Below are 20,038 nucleotides of genomic sequence, written 5' to 3'. Positions count from 1 at the left end.
TACTCTGCTACATTGGTTGAGTCATTTGAGAAACTTTATACAATTACTACTACTCTGGCATTTTAACAGACTTTCCTTAATAAACTCAGGCCTGGGCTACACTACGAGTTTGTCGGCTTTAGCAGTGTTAAATCCGAATTAATCCTGCACCCGTCCACACAATTAAGCCATTTTTTCGACATAAAGGGCTCTCAAAACCGATTTCTGTACTCCTCTCCAACGAGGGGATTAGCGCTGAAATTGACATCACCATTTCGAATTAGGGTTAGTGAGGATGCAATTTGAAGGTATTGGTCTCCGGGAGCTATCCCACAGTGCACCACTCTGGACAGCACTCTGAACTCGGATGCACTGGCCAGGTGTACAGGAAAAAGCTCGGGAACTTTTGAATCTCATTTTCTGTTTGGCTAGGCGAGCTCATCAGCACAGGTGACCATGCAGAGCTCATCAGTACAGGTGACCATGCAGTTCCAGAATTGAAAAACAACTCCAGCATGGACTAAATGGGAGGTACTGGATCTGATCGCTGTATGGGGAGAGGAATCCGTGCTATCAGAACTACATTCCAAAAGGCGAAATGCCAAAACATTTCAAAAAATCTCAGAGGCCATGAGGGACAGAGGCTACATCAGGGACACAATACAGTGCCGGGCAAAACTTAAGGAGCTCAGACAAGCGTACCAGAAAATCAAAGACTCAAACAGACGCTCCGGGACAGAGCCCCAGACATGCCGCTTCTACACTGAGCTGCATGCAGTTCTAAGGGGGGCCGCCGCCACTACCCCACCCCTGTCCGTGGACTCCGAGGATGGGATACTCTCCGCCATGGCTGAGGATTTTGCAGATGGGGAAGATGACGAGGAGGACAAGCTTGGGGAGAGCACACAGCACACTGTTCTCCCCGGCAGCCAGGATCTTTTTATCACCCTGACTGAAATACCCTCCCAACCCAACGAAGCCAGAGAAGGGACCTCTGGTGAGTGTACCTTTTTAAATATAATACATATTAAAAAATGCTTGCTTTTATAATGATTAAGTAGCCCTGAGGACTTGGGATGCATTCGTGGCCAGTATTGCTACTGGAAAAGTCTTTTAACGTGTCTGGGGATGGAGCGGAAATCCTCCAGGGACATCTCCCTGAAGCTCTCCTGGAGGTACTCTAAAAGCCTTTGCAGAAGGTTTCTGGGGAGAGCAGCCTTATTCCGTCCTCCATGGTAGGACACTTTACCATGCCATGCTAGTAGCAAGTAATCTGGTATCATTGCATGACAAAGCCTGGCAGTGCATGGTCCCGGTGTTTGCTGGCATTCAAGCAACATCCGTTCTTTATATGTGTTATTCTCAAGAGAGTGATATCGTTCATGGTAACCTGGTTGAAATAGGGGAATTTGATTAAGGGGACATTCAGAGGTGGCCATTCCTACTGGGCTGTTTGCCTGTGGCTGAAAATAAAACCTCCCCGCAATTAGCCATGCAGTGGGAGGGGCGGCCATTAGCTCTGAGCTGTTTGCATTTGGCTGGCAGGGATCTTCCCTGATACCAGCCAGGTGGTGGGGGGAGGGGAAAAGCGATCATCCCAGAGAATTGGATGGGGGGAGGGGGTTAGTTTGGTTTCTGCTGCTGCACATTAACAGGAAAACTGCAGCAGTAAATGGCCAACTCAACGGGCTTTGCTTGATATGGGAAAGGAGGGGGCTGCTGTTATGAAGGTTGCAGAAGCCAAAAGACTATGGCTTACCATGGCTGCCTGCAAGCCGAGTTCTGTTGCCTGGCCCTGAGTGTGTGATCTCTAACACCAAAGCCGCAGGCACTCAATATAAGATGCAAAATGCGACCTTGTACCAAAATCACATGTGCTATGCAATGTGAATAGTGTTGTTCACTGTGAAAGAGTATAGCCATTGTTCTGTCAAATGTATCTTTTTAAATACTTCACTCCCTTTTTTCCTCCAGCAACTGCAAATGTTTCAAGCCTCCCTCCTCTGTCCCAGAGGCTATTTCAGATAAGGCGGCGAAAAAAACGCACACGCGATGAAATGTTCTCTGAGCTCATGCAGTTGTCCAGCACTGACAGAGCTGTGTAGAGGGACACAATAGCAGAGTACAGGACAGTAGCCGATGAATGTGAGGAGAGGTGGCGGCAGGAAGATCAGAGGAGGCATGAGGAAATGCTGGGGATACTGTGGGATCAAATGGACATGCTCCGGCGTCTGGTGGAGGTTCATGAATGGCAGCAGGATCACAGACTGCCGCTGCAGGCCCTGCTTAACCGTGCTCCCTCCTCCCCAAGTTCCATAGCCTCCTCACCCAGACGCCCAAGAACGCGGTGTGGGAGGCTCCGGGCACCCAACCACTCCACCCCAGTGGAGAGCCCAAGCAACAGAAGGCTGGCATTCAACAAGTTCTGTTTGTAGCCCCACCACAGTTAGGGAATCCCATTGCAGCAAAGCTATCCACTATGATCTGCGCATTTCTCAGAGTCAGTACCTTTGATAGCAGCAGCTCAGTGATTGCGTTGGCTACTTGCATCACAGCAACCCCCACAGTAGATTTGCCCACTCCTAATTATTACCAACTTGACCGGTAGCTGTCTGGCATTACAAGCTTCCACAGGGCTATTGCCACTCACTTGTGAACTGTGAGGGCTGCTCTCATCTTGGTATTCTTGCACTTCAGGGCAGGGGAAAGCAAGTCACAAAGTTCAGATGCGTAAGGGCACTTCCATGGAACTTTGTGACGAAACTTAAAAGGGAAATGACCTGGCTGAGTCACTCCCATGTTTGCCCAGGCGCCCCGACCTCATCGAGGTCGGTTAAAAGAGCACCCTGGACTATGTCGACGACAGCTAGCAGTCATACTGCAGTGTCTGCTGCCAAAAGCAATGCAGTACCACGTCTGCCAGCACCCAGGAGACATACGGTGACGGGTATGCTGAGCGGGCTCCATGCTTACCGTGGTATGGCGTCTGCACAAGTAACTCAAGAAAAAAGGCACAAAACGATTGTCTGCCCTTGCTTTCACGGAGGGAGGGAGGAAAGGGGGGCCTGATGAGTACCCAGAACCACCCGTGACAATGTTCTAGCCCCATCAGGTACTGGAATTTCTACCCAGAATTCAAATGGGTGGTGGAGACTGCGGGAACTGTGGGATAGCTACCCACAGTGCAACGCTCCGGAAGTCGACGGTTGTCTCAGTACTGTGGACACACTCCACCGACTACATGCACTTAGAGCATTTGTGTGGGGACACACACAATCGACAGTATAAAAACGCTCTTTACAAAACCGACTTCTGTAAATTCAACCTAATTTTGTAGTGTAGACAAGGCCTCATATTTAATCTCAATGAACAATGTCCTAAAAAATCTTAAATTTGACTATCAATTTTCTTGTTCAAAATTGTACTTATTTAAGGACAGACAGGCAGAAATGGGTTTCCTTCTACCCATTGATCAGTCATTCTCAAAACATGAGAGGAAAAAGGAGGACACATAGTCTCATGAATAAACAGAACACTTTTGCTTCCTCCTTAGAATCTCAAAATGACAGAGTGATGGGGAAGAGAGAAAAATCAAAGTGCAGCTTCATATAGAAACTGGAGTGAGTGCTACCAAATCAGTGTCTATGTAGCTGAAGTGAGACTGCCTTCTCCACAGCTGTAAATATAATGGTCATGTTGGTGGAAAAGGAAGAAAGAGATTAAAAACACAAAGAAGAAGGAGGAGGACAAAAGAGACAAGAGGAAGGCGAAGAGAAAGAGAGTTAAATGGGAGGAAAATAATTTTTAACCAAGTCGTTTATCAAATAATGTATTATACATCGACTAAAGATAGGAATTTGGTTTTGGTTCTGTTGATGTGCGTTCATTGTAGGCAGACATCTTTAAACAGCATAATCTGGATATTGATATGTGCTAGGTTTATAGGTTTCCCCCTTGCCTGTGATCATCTCTTGCTCCTAATGTAGACTTTTAAATTAACTGTGACAGAAGAAAAATAAGGAAGATATTGAAGTAAAGTAGAATGCCCCCAAAAAGGGGATAAGGGAAGAAACTCTAAAATGTTCCAAAATAACTAAAATTGGCCAACTATCATTTAAACAGCTAGCGTCAAAGCAGGATACCATGTGCATTTGATATCTCCCATCCTTCATTCAGTTATGTGTGAAAACAAATTCTCAGATGACTTTGGAGGAACTCTGTTGCTTGACTAAAAAGGGGCTGAATCTCATTTACACTGTATTGCTCCAGCAGAATAAAGGGGTCTTAAAGGGGCTTAGATGTAAATGAGAATCAGAGTTGAACTGAAATAGACTTGTGACTTTTTCTGAGTTTCATCAGTTATATTGAATACCACTAAAACCAATAATTAAGGCAGAATATGTACAGAATATGATATATACCACACGATATATGCATTTAAAACATTTTAAATATTAAAACCAGCTATCCATATCAACAGCGCTAAAGCATTCTAAAACATAATTACTGTGCCATTATTCCATGTCTCAGATGGTCAAAGCCACTTGATGTTTGGTCTTGTGCCTCACAATGTACCTGTATGCAATTTATGATGCAGCAAACATGTCCTGATGCACTTTCTTGCTCTATCATACTGTACTGTAGAGTGCACTTCCCTGGATCTTTTGGTATTTCCATTCACTTCATGTACACTACAGGCCTCTGTGCACTGTAAGGGTTAATCCGTTTATTTTTGTTGTTGCTTCTTAATTCAGAAATCCTGACTGTTCTTGAAAAGGACAAGTGGCCAATATTAAATCTTACGGAAGAATTACAAGTATTGATTTTGGAGAATCACTCTAGTCCTATATGAACATCTTCGAGAGAGTCATATTTAAATATAACCATTATTACTGAGATTCTGAACTCTTGACTCATGAAAGCTCCCTTTAAAATCAAGAGGAGTTTTGACTGTGTAAGGCGGGAGCATGGACCCCAAAAGAAGACTCTATGCCCATGCTACTGCCTTTTACATTGGAAGTGCTGCTAAAGTTCAAGGTTGTTTCTGTAGTTATATGTAGACTATATGAGAATTAACAAAAACATGATACATGTAATTATTCAAGCAGTCAGAATAAAATACATTTAGAGATATTGATCCCATTCATCTGAGTTAAATGCTGAAAATGAATTTGTTTTGAGGAATGCTGCTCCCAAAGACAGCTGCTATGGACAAGGCACTGCATTACCCTTTCAAAGAGGCAGAAATTATAGCAGTTATTTCTTTTGCTTTAAGCAAAAGAGTAAATTGGTAACATTTTGCCAGTTCAACAGATCTCATAAATTGCTAGTTAAGGATGCCCTTCCCTTAAGCTATGATCAGCCAGTAAGTGATTGCTGTCATGATGTCCACCACAGGTCCCACAGACTTGTGTTTTGTGGCTTTAACTTGTATTTGTTTGGGAAGTTTTGTGAATAGACTGTCATTGTTGCCATTCTGAAGTGGAATGAACTTTCCTGATAGTGAAGTGGAATTAATCTCTTACCATTAATAAAGTTATTTTTTCCCTAATTCACTTCCAGAGTTGTTAGTATTGTTATTGGTCAAACTCTGGTCTCCTTGATACTGCTGTAAGTTCAGAGTTACTCCACTGAAATCACTGAAGTTGTTCTGGATTTATGCCAGTGTAACTGAAAGCAGAATTTGGCATGGTTACTTCAAATGCATCTACATTGCTATTTATGAAATCACAATAAGGGAATATGTAACAGTCTGCTTCCTGCCATATTTAAGTTCCACCCTTCTCCCACTTTTGGGGTGCACTCTGAGAATGTTTTATGTTTTACTAAAACTTGGTGTAGGATTCCATGAACTCAGTGTCTTCATTATTAATTTTTTCTGTATTTTCAGGAATTATTTACTTGATATCAACTCTCAGTCATTTGGATCATACCATGATGTTCTTGACTGTTTCTGCACGGGATGGAGGTGGCCTTACCTCTGTTGTTAATGCATCCGTCACAGTAAACATCCTCCAGACCACTTTGGCACCAGCTATATTTGAGAGGTCACGGTATACCTTTTCTGTTCCTGAAGATATCCCTGAAGGCAGCCCTGTTGGAACTGTAAAAGCCAGAGAGCCTTTAAGTAAGTTGCCCTCTTAGATTGCATTCAGACAGATTACAACACGTTCTAATTGTAACTGGTACAGAAACATATGAAAAAGATCTCTCTCTTTTAGCTCATCATTTTTTAAAATGTGTCAAACATACTAGTAGGCTGGTGGACTCAATCACCCAGCTGTGGAAAAAATCAGCCGCACCGAGATCAGTTCATAGTCCTTGCCTCAGTGATCTCTGTATTGTCCAACACGCAAAAAAGGAAATGTCGAGTGAGAACGCAAAATAATAGTCCTGTTTCTAACATAATCTGTGGGACCCTTTGGCATCTTAGTAGTCAGAGCCTCCACCCAGCATAGGTGAATTTGCGGAGCGTCTCACCCCCTCGTAGTCATCCACTGCAGTTACAGGAGTGTTTTCCCAACTCTCTCCTGGAGGTTCCCTCTGAGAATTGAGACCCACATTTATATTCCTGCCTGGTAATCATCAGACCCAGTCACCTGATGCTGGCCAACTGGGTCAGATGATTCTCTGCACCTGCCTGCCAGGCTTCTCTCCACAACAGGAATAACCAGGCTGTAAAAAGAACAGTTCACCATTACAATACTATATACAAGAAGTATGCTTAAGTTTACAATTGGATCCCCTTTGTATGCCTTTAGAACATAGATTCCCAAACTGTGGTCCATGGAGCACTTCTTGGTGGTCTGTGGTGAGCTGGTAGGTCACATGGGGTACTGCTTCCACCCTAATTGGTCCACACTGAAAAAGTTAACAAATCCCGGTATTAGAGCAATAGTAAGGTGCAACTCTTTGAGGGAATCTAGACAACTTGTTGCCTCAAAAACTGTTTTCCCAAATCAAATGGCGAAATCCTGGTGATCTTATAATGTTTTTCTAAATCTATTTTATTCTTTATTTTCTTAGAGGAAAAGGCTCAAATCCTGCTACATTCTTTATAGCTGCAGAAGACCCTAACTGGGCAGCTCTGGTGTGGCTCTTCTGCAGATCATTGTGGAGGCAGGATTTGGGAATCTCGCAAAAGGAATCCAAATACCATGTTGGTGATGGAGTTCTACATATAAGGAAGCAGGGGCAAGGGCTTTGGATAGATTTGTGAGTACATCAATCCACCGCCTTTCTCCCCCATGGAAGGACAGTGTATTGGCTGCAGGTGTCCTGCCAGGGCTAAAGTAGTGCCCAGGGAGTGGCTCTGCTAATGTTCTGTGGTCCTGTGGAAAAGGATGGGAAAGAATATTAAGCTGTAGTGGAATATTTAATGATCTTGGACGTAGTAAAAGTACATTTAGAGAAAAACTCAATGAAATACAATTCTTTTAATGTATTGCCATGTATCTCAGTTCTTGCTGTAGTGAATTTCAGCTTATAGTGAAATTGTTCTGTTAAAAATGGCATAATTATTGGAGGGTTTCACTATATTTTATATAACGAGAAGAAAATGAGAGAGCAATGACATTTTCTCTATAAAGGTTTATCATACCAGGGAGTTGAAAATCAAACATCTCATAAATGGACAAAATAGATGCAGTCAAATGCAGCCTGTATAGTATTCATTTTATTGAAGGGCTCCAGGGACATGAGCAAGAAAACATAAAGAGCTCAGGAAAGAAAAACATCTGTAAAGGGGATTTCATTTTTTCAGCTGATTCTAACAACATTGCAGCATATTCTTCACAGATGTTCTTTAGTGTATTGTATTAAACACTCATATTATCAGTTGCTTATTTTTTTTACATCGGTTGTTTTTGTTCCCACTTGTAGATACTTTAGAAGTGATCTCTTACAAAATTTCCTCCGGTGATCCTTATGGAAGATTCTCTATTGACCCTCAGTTTGGAATCATTCTCACCAAAAAGCAGCTGGACCATGAAACTCAGTCTCTCATTGTGCTTACTGTCCAGTCGCAGTTGGGCAGCTCTGCTGTCTACAGTAGCACCCAGGTCAATATATCTGTGATTGATGTCAATGACAATCCTCCAGTATTTCTTACAGAATTTGATAAGATAACTATATCTCATAGTACAGTACCTGGCACAGCTCTGTACATTGCTCATGCAGAAGATAAAGACAGTGGGCTAAATGGGGTAATCAAATATACTATTGCAAACAGGCAGTCAAATGCATTTACCATTGATCCAAGCCTTGGGGTGGTATATCTCACCAGGACTCTGTTCACAGATAAGCAGCATGAATATGCTCTGCACATAACTGCTGAAGATTACGGAACTCCTCCACTGAGTTCTCTGATAATACTGACAGTGATTGTTGAAGAGCAAAAGATGGGCACCACCTTGACTTTTGAAAACTTGGTGTATCAAGTGGAAGTCAGTGAGACTTCTTCACTGGATGCCAAAATTCTACAAGTACAAGCCCACACACAAGTTCCACAGCACACTGCCTCACAGATGGTGTACTCCCTGGAGCCTAGCACAGATTCTGCTGCATTTGGAATTGACCCTGTCACTGGCTGGATTTACCTCCGGAAGTATCTGAACTATGAATTTACACAGATGTACAATTTTAGAGCCTTTGTCAGCAGCCCAGAGGACAGCTCAGGGCAAAATGCGAGTACATCAGTAATTGTTAATGTCCTGGATGAAAATGACAATTCCCCGATGTTCATGCGTGATCTTTATTTTTTTGAAATTGAGGAAAGTCCAGTTCCCCGAGGTGTGGTTGGTACCATCACAGCAGTTGACAGAGACTCAGGAAGAAATGGACAGCTTTCCTATTTCCTCTTGTCAGATGGAAAGTTTTTCAAGATTAATTCCAACACAGGTAGCATGTTATGAGTTGTAATCTCCCCGTTATTTCTTTTAGAAAGAAGTCTTCCTCTAAAGGAATTAATGTAATGTGTGAAGTCCAGGAACTGTCATGTCTCTCTTGGGTGGGCGTACGCATAATTAATACGCATAATTCAGAGCCTCAAAAAGTTGGGATGGAATAATCAATGAAGAATAGGATAACCTAGAGGGTTTGTTTTTTCACTCTCAACTCAGTCATAGCTTTTCTTTGCTTACTCATTCATAAGTCTGTGTTTGACCTTAGAAAATTTGGGAGTATTAAATAATAGCTTCAATAAATCATATGAAAAATTCCTAATTGTCTAGTGGTCAAGTAAGGTTGAAAAGAAATGATCAGCGAGAAACAAGAATGAAAGGAATAGTGACATTTTAAAGGGAGCACATTTGTGAAAATCTTGAATAGTATATGTTAAAACTGTGAATTGAAGATATCAGTAGTGTTGCAAAAAGAAAATTGTCTCAGAAAAGTTATGCACTGTAAAATGAATCCCAAAATGTTCTCAGTGATAACCATTATCTCCAGTATGTTTTCGTAGTGTAGAATAAAATACTGAGAGTCATGCAGAAGGGAAGCCTTTAAGAAACACAGGTACTGTGAATATGCTGACTAGCAAGAGATTGCTGTTGCAAGACACATCTGCAATGTGAGATTCCACCACGTAAAATGGTGTATAACCAGGGGTCAAAGGGCCCTTCTAGATACTTTGGAAATGTGACATCTCAAAATAAAACTACTGTTTCAAAGTAAAGTCTTGTATAATAAGTTTATGAAAGTTCAAAGGTAAACAAAGAGAGGGAGACAAGTAACAGAGAAGGTCTTAAAATGTATAATATAAGTTCATCTGTCTGAAAAATAGGGACACTCAAAATCCTCAGATAAATGTGAGTGCACTTGAGCAGCTGTCCGGAAGCTTGTATTAAATTTGACCCCTGGAATCTCCAGCCTCAGAGTACGGTGAAGATTAGGTTTGCTGATCATGAGAGAGACTCTGTGTTGAGTTTCCTAACTCTGAAGCACAGTGAAGATAAGGTCAGCAGTTAAAGTCTGCACTTCAGGTTCTCCAATCTGGGATACAATAAGAGAGGGTCAGATTTCTCCTTTAAAATAGCCAGCCTGCACAGTTGGCTAATATTGTTTCATTGTGCGAGTTTCTGGGATCCAGAGTACAGTGAAGAGTGTAGTATGACCCTGGGGTATATAAGTAAACTTTGATTAACTAGGTGTTTTTGTGGAATGAAGTTTAGTAAACTGGGATAATATTCTCTATACTGTAGTAGGTATATCAAATGACGCAAGCAGTTGGTTTAAACTCTGCATATTTCTATTAATTTTATACAGTCTATTAAGATTTCACTAATACAATGAATACACTAATTCAGTGCCTTTTCCCCCTTTTTTAAAATTTTTTTGTTTTGTTTTTTGGTCCAACAGGTGAAATTATAAACTGGGTTGCATTAGACCACGAGCAGCAAACTCACCATCGATTGATCGTACTAGTGACTGACCACGGTGCTCCCCGGCGTAATGCCACAACAACTGCATATATCTTAGTTGCTGACCTCAATGATAATCAGCCTTACTTCCCTCAGATTCCATCTGGAAAAGAAGTAACCTTCAAGGTTTGTAGTAACTGTTTCAGTGATTTTCTAATCTGGTCAATCATAGGAGTGCAGGATTTGTTTTGAGCACCATCTTGTGGCAAAAAGCTTGAATTGTAAATGAGACTTCCTTCCAAAGCTCAGTTCACACACCACAGTGTTGTGAAATACATGTGCTCTGAGTGCTACATGGACATTATTAAATCAAGTGTATTCTCTCTGTAAGACATGTCTTTTATTCCATGTGAAAGTTACATTGCCTGTTTCCCCTAGCATGACCTAAACGAACAGCGTATTCAGATTCAATTAACAGCCTGACATTTTAGGGTCAGTATCAAATAAACAACTTTTTAAAGAAAATTACTTCTAATGTATTAGTTGCTTTTTATTATGGTATTAAATATCATAGGGCAAAAATTGGGTAAGGCATTCAAGATTTGGCTTCATGTATCATATGGGCAATGTGAATGTATGAACAGTTGGACTTGAACTGTTTCAGGACCATTAGGAGCTGAAGATTGTACTGGTATTTTCTTTAAATTTTGCATCTCATGTTTTACTTATGCTCTCAGAAACAAGAGATATTAATAATTTCTGTAGAGAAGAGACATGCGGACAAATGAACTTCATTGGAGATTTGCTAGAAATGTATTAATTTAGCAGTATCTCTGAAATGTAGCTTATTTTCACTGACTGTAGCCATTTCTAGAATGGAAAGTGCTCCTACTATATAAGTACTGAAGTTAACTGTTTTGTGGTGTATGAATTCAATTATGACGCATTAATGTCCTTTATAATATGTAAAGTGCTCTTGTAAACACATTGTTTGATGGCAGGTTTTGGAAGGACAGCCAGAAGGTACACTTGTCACCACTGTGTTTGCAAAGGACCTTGATTTTGGAAACAATGGTGTAGTGTTATATTCAATATTGTCAGGTAAGAATTTATAATTATTGTGCCCAATAGAAAGTGTATTAAAATAATGATGGGTCTAAGGGAGCCGCTACACATACAGAGTCTGGTTCCTGTTTACACTGAGGCTCAATTAGATAACTCTGGCAGTGAAAAGGGGCCTTGAAGTGAGACTATGTTTACAACCACTTTTGAGCTCCTTTTACGCTGCCATAGCAGAGCCCTCTGTATAAGTAATAATCAGGGTACCATATGACAAATAGGTCATACCAAAATGATCGCGGAGGCATGAGCAGCTAGCTTCCTTCCCATCATCCTCTGCCTCTTCACAGGGGTTTACTTGCTCCTATGACAAGTCACAGAATCTTCAGTTAAAAACTGCAGCTTTCCCAAGAGTAGGACCATAATCATCCAACAGCACATACAGTACAGAGTTTGTCATTATGAGCAACTCTTCAACATCTCAATGGAAAAATGATCTCCTCTTTCCCATGACCAACTGAAAATCTTCCTGCTATAGGAACAGTTCATGACAGCCTGAAACAGGCATCATAAGAACATAAGAGCAGCCATACTGGATCAGACCAAAGGTCCGTCTAGCCCAGTAGCCTGTCTTCCTACAACGGTCAATGCCAGGTGCCCCAAAGGAAATTAATAGAACAGGTATCATCAAATGATCCATCCCCTGTCACCCATTCTCAGCTCCTGGCAATCAGAGGCTAGGGACACCATCCCTGCCCATCCTGATGAATAGCCATTGATGGACCTATCCTCTATGAACTTACCTAGTTCTTTTTTGAACTCTGTTATAGACTTGGTCTTTACAACATCCTCTGGCAAAGAGTTCCACAGACCAACTGTGCATTGTGTGAAAAAATAGTTCCTTTTGTTTGTTTTAAACCTGTTGCCTATTAATTTCATTTGATGACCCCTAGTTCTTGTGTTATGAGAAGGAGTAAATAATACGTCCTTATTTACTTTCTCCATACCAGTCATGATTTTGTAGACCTCAATCATATCCCCCCTTAATGGTCTCTTTTCCAAACTGAAAAGTCCCAGTCTTATTAATCCCTCCTCATACGGAAGCCGTTCCGTACTCTCTAATAATTTTTTTTGCCCTTTTCTGAACCTTTTCCAATTCCAGTATATCTTTTTGGAGATGGGGTGACCACGTCTGCATGCAGTATTCAAGATGTGGGTGTACCATGGATTTATTATCAAAAGATAATCTGAGCAAACGATGAGGCTTGTGTTTTTTAGCTCAGTTTTTACCCTTTGTTTGGCAATATGTGTGTCTGATATTGTTTGGCAACATAAAAATCCCCCAGAACTCCTACACATAGGAGATGGAATAGGCCTTAGGACCTGATTCTGATTCCAGTGAAATCGATGACAAAGATCTCCTACACTTCAACAGGAGAAAGATGGATCCATTAGTGCTAATCAGAGATAAAGATGTGTTCTTGTCTGTCTGTGTCATACATAAAATAAGAAGAGACCATCTAAACAATGAGAAAAACATGGCAGTTCCCTTGGCTATACCACATTATTTGTTCAAGACTGCAAAACCTGTTAAGAATAAAACTTTATTTCTGAAAAACTGTCAGTAAGGCGTTCACATCAGAATTCCGTAACGTTATTTTTTATACCCTGCTTTGTTTCACAGGATTTAAGGAGTCAATGTCTTTCATGCTTAATATTTTAAATCTGTAATAATTGACACATAAGACAAACATTTGATTGAATACAGGCTATGCAAGAAAACGGCTCTGATGTTTCCATCTGAGTTCTACAGTTTCTCATCTGTCATCTTTGCTTAGCTAGAGCTCAGACCCATGCCTCAGTCAGTTTAGACTTGTCAGTCTTATTTGTCACTTCAGAGTAAAGAACCAAAACTAAAGTATCATAAAACTAAATTACATCTCACTCTTAAGGAGAAAGGGAGGAAGTAATACCTTCATGGCAAGGCAGAGGTTACTTGTTATTATGAGCTATATTCCCCGGTATTTTCATGGACTATACTTGCAATTGTAGGAGGAAAACACCATAACCTCCATAAGGGCCCAGATGTTAAATCTGCTCTCTCCCACCAACAGACACTTTTTAAAATTAAATTTTTACAGCTGGATTGAAAATATTTCCGTTGTAATGTATTTGTGTAATAAGAATCAACAGTTTTTATTAATCTGAAGGTTGGTTTTTATTGCATCTGTTTCTCTGAAATAATACAATTTTTTTCTATTATGCAAAAATTACAAGGTGCTAAGAACCCAGGTATACTCCTAAAAATATAGATCCAGATCGCCACCTCCTGAGGAGAGGACCAAAAGGGACTGAAAACTCCTCTGTGTTGAACTATAGAGTTGTCAAAAAATTGTCCCCTCTAGTGCGATTTGAGAGTTAGAGGGCTGCAGAGCAGGTGGCAGTCAGGGCCTCCCAACCCTGTGGACCAAGTCTGACAAATTAAAGGCTAGTCTGTAGAGACGGCTGTCTCTCTGCGTAGTTCCACCTTCCCTTCAGTGTCACAAAGGTTTCCCCCATTGGCTACACAGCGAAGCTTTGGAGAGAACTCAGTAGGAATGCAAATTATTAAAATGGTTACTACCCCAAAATTTAACTGTTTTTGGTATGTTACTGCTACAAATGTCAAAAGGTTAAATATGTTATACTCTGATTAAAAACCTTATTTGGTCAAATAAAGTAAACTAAAAAAAATCCGGTTTCAGAGTAACAGCCGTGTTAGTCTGTATTCGCAAAAAGAAAAGGAGGACTTGTGGCACCTTAGAGACTAACCAATTTATTTGAGCATGAGCTTTCGTGAGCTACAGCTCACTTCATCGGATGCATGCCATGGAAACTGCAGCAGACTTTATTTATACACAGAGAATATGAAAAAATACCTCCTCCCAATCCACTGTCCTGCTGCTAATAGCTTATCTAAAGTGATCATCAGGTGGGCCATTTCCAGCACAAATCCAGGTTTTCTCACCCTCCACCCCCCCACACAAATTCACTCTCCTGCTGGTGATAGCCCATCCAAAGTGACAACTCTTTACACAATGTGCATGATAATAAAGTTGGGCCATTTCCTGCACAAATCCAGGTTCTCTCACCCCCTCACCCCCCTCCCAAAAACCACACACACAAACTCACTATCCTGCTGGTAATAGCTCATCCAAAGTGACCATTCTCCCTACAATGTGCATAATTAAGGTGGGCCATTTCCAGCACAAATCCAGGTTTTCGGTGGGGGGGATGTGAGAAAACCTGGATTTGTGCTAGAAATGGCCCACCTTAATTATGCACATTGGTTAGTCTCTAAGGTGCCACAAGTACTCCTTTTCTTTTTTCAAAAAAATCCAGACCCCTCTTCAACTGTGAAATTAGATATTTTGTCAGTGATCAAATCTAGAGGCATCTGACCTTCTCCGATAATACATTTGTATTTCCTGGCTAATGGCATTTCATGTCTAGATCTTTTATTTCACAGTGGAATGTGGCTTAATATTTAAAAAATAAGAAATCAAGAATTTAGTTTTGAGATATTGTTCAGAAGATAATCCAGTACTAAAACATAATAAAGAAATATAGTCTATATTAATTACTAGAAGACTACTGTAAAAAACAGGAATCAGTTTGGGATCTGCATGCAGATCCCAATGTTCTTTTCAACAATTAAGGGACTGTCCCAGGATCAAGAGTTATGAATATCAATGTCCACAGTGCAGCTTTCAAGGTCTACAGGGATGCTAGTCACTGAGTAATGTTTAGTGTTCTTAAGATCCTTAAGGAAATTCCCAGCTAAAAACAGATTAACTTGTGTAAAGAAGTTAATCATAAATGGCACCTTTATTTAAGGGAGGAAAACCTTTAAGGGATCATTGTAGTTTACTCAAAAGACACAACTGTTAGCTTTTGAAAGTAAATGTTTCACTTTAAAACAAAAAATAAATCAAAACAAAACACCCTCAAATGCTAAAATCTACAGATGTGCAGGATCATCCAATCACAGTTCTGCTCCTATGTCATCACTCATAGAATGACTGATAATCGGCACAGTCATAGCCTTGAAAACCTCCATCTTTATGGCATCAGTAACTGAAAATAGATCTATCTGGACTTAGTTTACTCTTGTTAATTATACAGTAGCATTTCCGAAAAGTGCACCTGTCTTTACATTTCATAAAGTGCACCTGTCTTTTGCTTCATAAAATATGCCTGTCATCTTTAAGACCACCCAGTAGCACTGGAAAAATACAGCCTTTTACAACTCTTTGCCTAAAGCAGTTCCATTCACAACAATTCCATAAAAACATCCAAGATATGAAATTTAGGAGTGTTGTCATATTGTGAGATTTAGGATAGATATGCGGTTACCACAACTGTAGGAGTTTACATGCCAGGGACATGCAGGGTGACAAAGGTCACAGCTGTCTGCCAGAGACAAGTCAAAAGCTTGCTCTCTAAGGGAAGGAGGAGCCCAGACCTTAGTAGAGATGGAATTCACAAACTTCATGTTCCCTGTGGTATCCATACTATTGGAGGGCCTTGCCAGTGACTCCCTCTCACCCAGTGAAGACAAGACCCTTGCCTTCCCTCACCAGAATGAATTGAAGTTGGCAAAAGTTCTTGAATTACTTACCCTCTCCAATGATCAGGTTTCAAAATAAGTGGAAACTTAAATGGGGCTTTATATAGAATACAGTTCCTCTAGAAATCACATAGGAAAATAATTAAGATAATAGCATTTGCATATTGAGGTCACTTATATTTGAGAAAGATCTAGTGTCCTCCTGTGATTAGTCGCTAATGATAGGTTTTCAGAAACAGATTGTGACAGCTTTGGGATTCAGGGCTTGAAAACCAGTTGAGACATCTAAATGAATTACGCAGCACCCTGAATGCCTATGTTCTAATGGCTGGAGGAACAGTTCTGTTACAGTTTCATGGTCGGATTCCTCAATACCTTACAGTTCTACCTCCTCTTTATCTAGATTTGCAGTATGTGCTGCTTTGTGTGGAAAAGAGCTAAGGAGCTTCGTGAGCATTGGAGAATAGCAGATAAATGCGAGAGCGAGCAGAACAGCGAGTGGATTGGGCAGCAGAGGGGAGGGAAGCACAGTGGAATAGAATACCAGGGCACCAGCAGGGAACTAACCAGGAGGGGAGCACTGGGCGAGTAGGGACCCAACCACCCTAGGTGGCTAGGGTTTTCTTCTTTCCCCACTTCTTCCTCTTTCCTCGGTTTCTTTATTTCCCCCCTCTGTTTCCCTTGTTCTCCCCTCCCCTTTATTAACAGAGCACATTGAGATGCATTGACTCAGCTGCAGTTGCCAGATGCATACTGCCTGTGGAGCACCAACTCAGGCAAATGCAGGGAGTGTGCACTCAAGAGCATTAACTAACAGTCGGAATAGCAATTCTGGAATAACTCCCAGTGTGGACACTGTATTCCAGAATAAAAATCACTTGATTCTGAATTATAATTCTCCACAATTGTTTATTCCTCAATAGCTATTCTGATCAATTTCCCTGTGTAGAAGGGCCACGTATCTAAATGTGATATGATTGTATTCCTTTTAACTGAAGGGGGGGGTGTTGGTTACGAGGGGTGTGGCTGCTCAGCTATTTTTGGTTCTTGGCGAGTAGGCTTATTTCTCAGGCTAGCGGGTGTTGGGTACGTTTTTTCAAGTCCCGATTACATTGATGCATCAGGGTAATAGAGAGCACAGGGGAATTTTTTCCTTTCTCTCATGCACCCACTTCAACGGTATCCAGAACACTGGTGTTTTTGTTCCTCAAGCATTCATGAGAGAGGTAGGCTAGTGTGACCTGAGGCACTTTGCCCCCAAAAGGGGGCGTGGCTGGGAAAGCAGGCCCTCTTCTTCCCCTTCAACTTTAGAGCTAATGCTGGGGGCATTGTATGCTGCAAGAGTATATTATTTGCTGAGCACATTCTCCCTGCACAAAGGCAGGCATTTTACAAGACGGAGTACTCCATAGACAGCATTTGATTGGCAACTGCAGCTGAGACAGTGCACCTCCACAGCCGCTTTTAATGCAGTTGTGGCTATAAAAACCGCACTGTTAAATTGGATTAATATTACTTCTGTTTAAATTGGGTGTTCTGAATTTTATATATCTCTATGAAATGTCACACATAGAATTAGTGCAGTGTTGCATATTAACATTAGATAAATGACCATGACAATTACTTCATGTATGTTGTAAATTTAATTGTTTGCATTATGTGTGTTGTGCATATATATTTACATTGTATATATTTGTTTTTGTACAGAGGTAACCCTTAAAATCTCTGGTTTAGATAACATCTCCTTGATGTTTTCTTATTCTGCCTCATATTTATGGAATCCTGAAACAATACCAAAACTATGTTAAGTAAATCAAAAGTGTGAAGTTTTAAAGTATGGTCTAGATGTGTATGTTTGTCTTTTATTATCCTGATTTTATAATTTGTTAAATCAATAAAGAATATTTTTTTTAAATTCAGCTAATTGGAAACCACCTTCATAAAATTGAAAAGGTTTGACTTAGAATTGTGTGCAGTGGATGATAGTTCTGTTTTGAAAGGATTTTGAGATTTCAAAATTTGGCTTCATTCCACATCTAAGTAAAACTTGAAAATTTCAAAATTCTCTGAAAGAAAATTGCTCCCAAATTTGTTTTGGATCAATCACAACATTTTTATGTACAAAAATGAACCATTTTGTTTAGATTTTGACTTTTTATTATATTACAATACATAATATAATACTAAATAAAAAATTCTAAACAAAAAATCATTTCAAAGTGAGGGTTTTTCTAAACTATTTTTTCCTAAAGAATTTCATGCAGCATTTTGTTTTCAGTGGAATTGCATTCTCTGATGGAAAATGGCTCCATCTTAAGTTTTTCCAACCAGTTCTAGTTTTACTCTGCTTTATTCAAAAACCTTGCTTTTGACTGGTTGCTTATTTTTCTTTCTCTTATCAAGTAAGCAAGGTTCACTCCTCCTGTAGTTTTACTGACTGACACCAATCTTAGATTGTACTTCACACCATAGCTGCACACCATCTGTACAGCATTACTTGAAAGAGAAAAACAAATCTGATTCTGAGAGCTGCTGAGCACCCTCGACTACCATTGACGTCAGTGAGAGTACTTGTAGGAGCTCACTCATGCTGTAACTACTTTACTTGGGGGTGTTCTTTGTTTTGTTAATGTAAGCTTCGTTTTGTCAGAACATGAAGGATATTGTATTCATGCACATCTATTTATTATTAGTTTCAATTCTCTTTAATTTTCATTGTCAATTATTTTAAAATGCATAATTTCTAGCACGTTATAAACATATGCTTATAGTTTGGTTTTTTAGTCCTATTTTTTCTGTCTCCTTCAACTTTCTCTTCTACTGGAATTTTCTGACACAAAATGTTGGAATAATGGAGGGTAGCTGTGTATGCTGTGACACATGCTATTAAGGCCTTAAACCCAAGCCTTACCAAGGGTAATATATGAAAACAGTTGTAAAGCAGCATTAATTTTCTGAAAATCCAGGGGAAAAGTGCAGAATACAATATTGTTCCATTAAATATATTTGCTTGTTCACTTTGTGTCTCTTTGGCTGGTAATTTCCCAGGTATACTGCACAATAAAAAGCAAGAATCAAACCAAAAGGGGGTTAATTGAGGCATTAGAAATGTATATTCACTCTAAAATAACCTTGAAACACAATGGAAAAATCTCCTACAGATTGACAATCAAAGCCATGTTTTCACGTTAGTCTCTTAAATTGCATATTCAAAGTATCCAGAACCAAATATTTTGTGGACACAGTTGGGGTAAGGTAATTGAATGCATAAATGGCCATTTGTGTGTGCATCTCTCTAATTTGCATATGCAGATTTGGGGAACAACCGCTCGGGTTCTCTATGGAAATTTAGCTTTTTATGGATATTTTGTGTACTACATCTGTCTTTGATTTGTTTTTACCACAGTAGCTTATTAGAATATGCTGTATGACATGGGTCCTTGGCCAGAAGAAAAGGGGCTGTTACCACTTTAAAGGCTCCCTGTGCAACTGGTAGCAGAGGGGGAAGGGGTATACTGGGCTGGAGCAGGTAGGAGCAAGAGGTGGCGGGCCCAGGTCAGGGGAGGCACTGCCCTTCCAGCTGACTGAATGAGGGGGGCTTATTTATACTCCATGCAGCCCCCCTGAAACCCTCTTTCACCTGGGTTAGGTTGGCAGCATCCACCCTCCCACCCATGAAATCTGAAAAAGGCCTGGGTTCCTTCATGATGTGCTGTGGGCACTATGCTAGTCACCCCTTTTTCCTTGTGGGCTGGGAAGGAATTTTTCCCTCACTGCCAGGTTGGCTGAGGAGGGATGTGGGGTGGGGTTTGCCTTCCCCACAGTGGGTTTGGGACCCAGTGAAGTGGGACGGGGGTCTAGGCTATAATGTTGCAACTTAGTGCCTAAAACTTGTGCCAGATTTCCAATGCAGATACTCATTATGGAAGGGATATGGTTATTGGATTAAATGGATTGGAAAAGGATTTAAAGGAAAGTATCCTTTAATGGAGCTGAGGAAGTGGGTTGGGCCTTCTGTTTCAGATACAGCAGG

The 20,038-nt window shown here is 40.6% G+C and overlaps 1 protein-coding gene across 1 annotated transcript in view; it reads left to right on the top strand.

Annotated features, from left to right (window-relative positions):
• DCHS2 (dachsous cadherin-related 2) overlaps positions 1-20,038 on the top strand; it is a 232,076-nt gene that overhangs the window by 152,254 nt on the left and 59,784 nt on the right. Inside the window, exons 4-7 of the mRNA XM_073343187.2 lie at positions 5,870-6,106; positions 7,861-8,877; positions 10,336-10,523; positions 11,339-11,438. Coding sequence (XP_073199288.2) covers positions 5,870-6,106; positions 7,861-8,877; positions 10,336-10,523; positions 11,339-11,438 — 1,542 coding nt within the window. The remainder of the gene's footprint in view (positions 1-5,869; positions 6,107-7,860; positions 8,878-10,335; positions 10,524-11,338; positions 11,439-20,038) is intronic.

The sequence above is a fragment of the Lepidochelys kempii genome, chromosome 4, assembly GCF_965140285.1.
Source record: "Lepidochelys kempii isolate rLepKem1 chromosome 4, rLepKem1.hap1, whole genome shotgun sequence".
NCBI lineage: Eukaryota > Metazoa > Chordata > Testudines > Cheloniidae > Lepidochelys > Lepidochelys kempii.
This window is presented reverse-complemented; position numbering and strand designations above follow the sequence as displayed.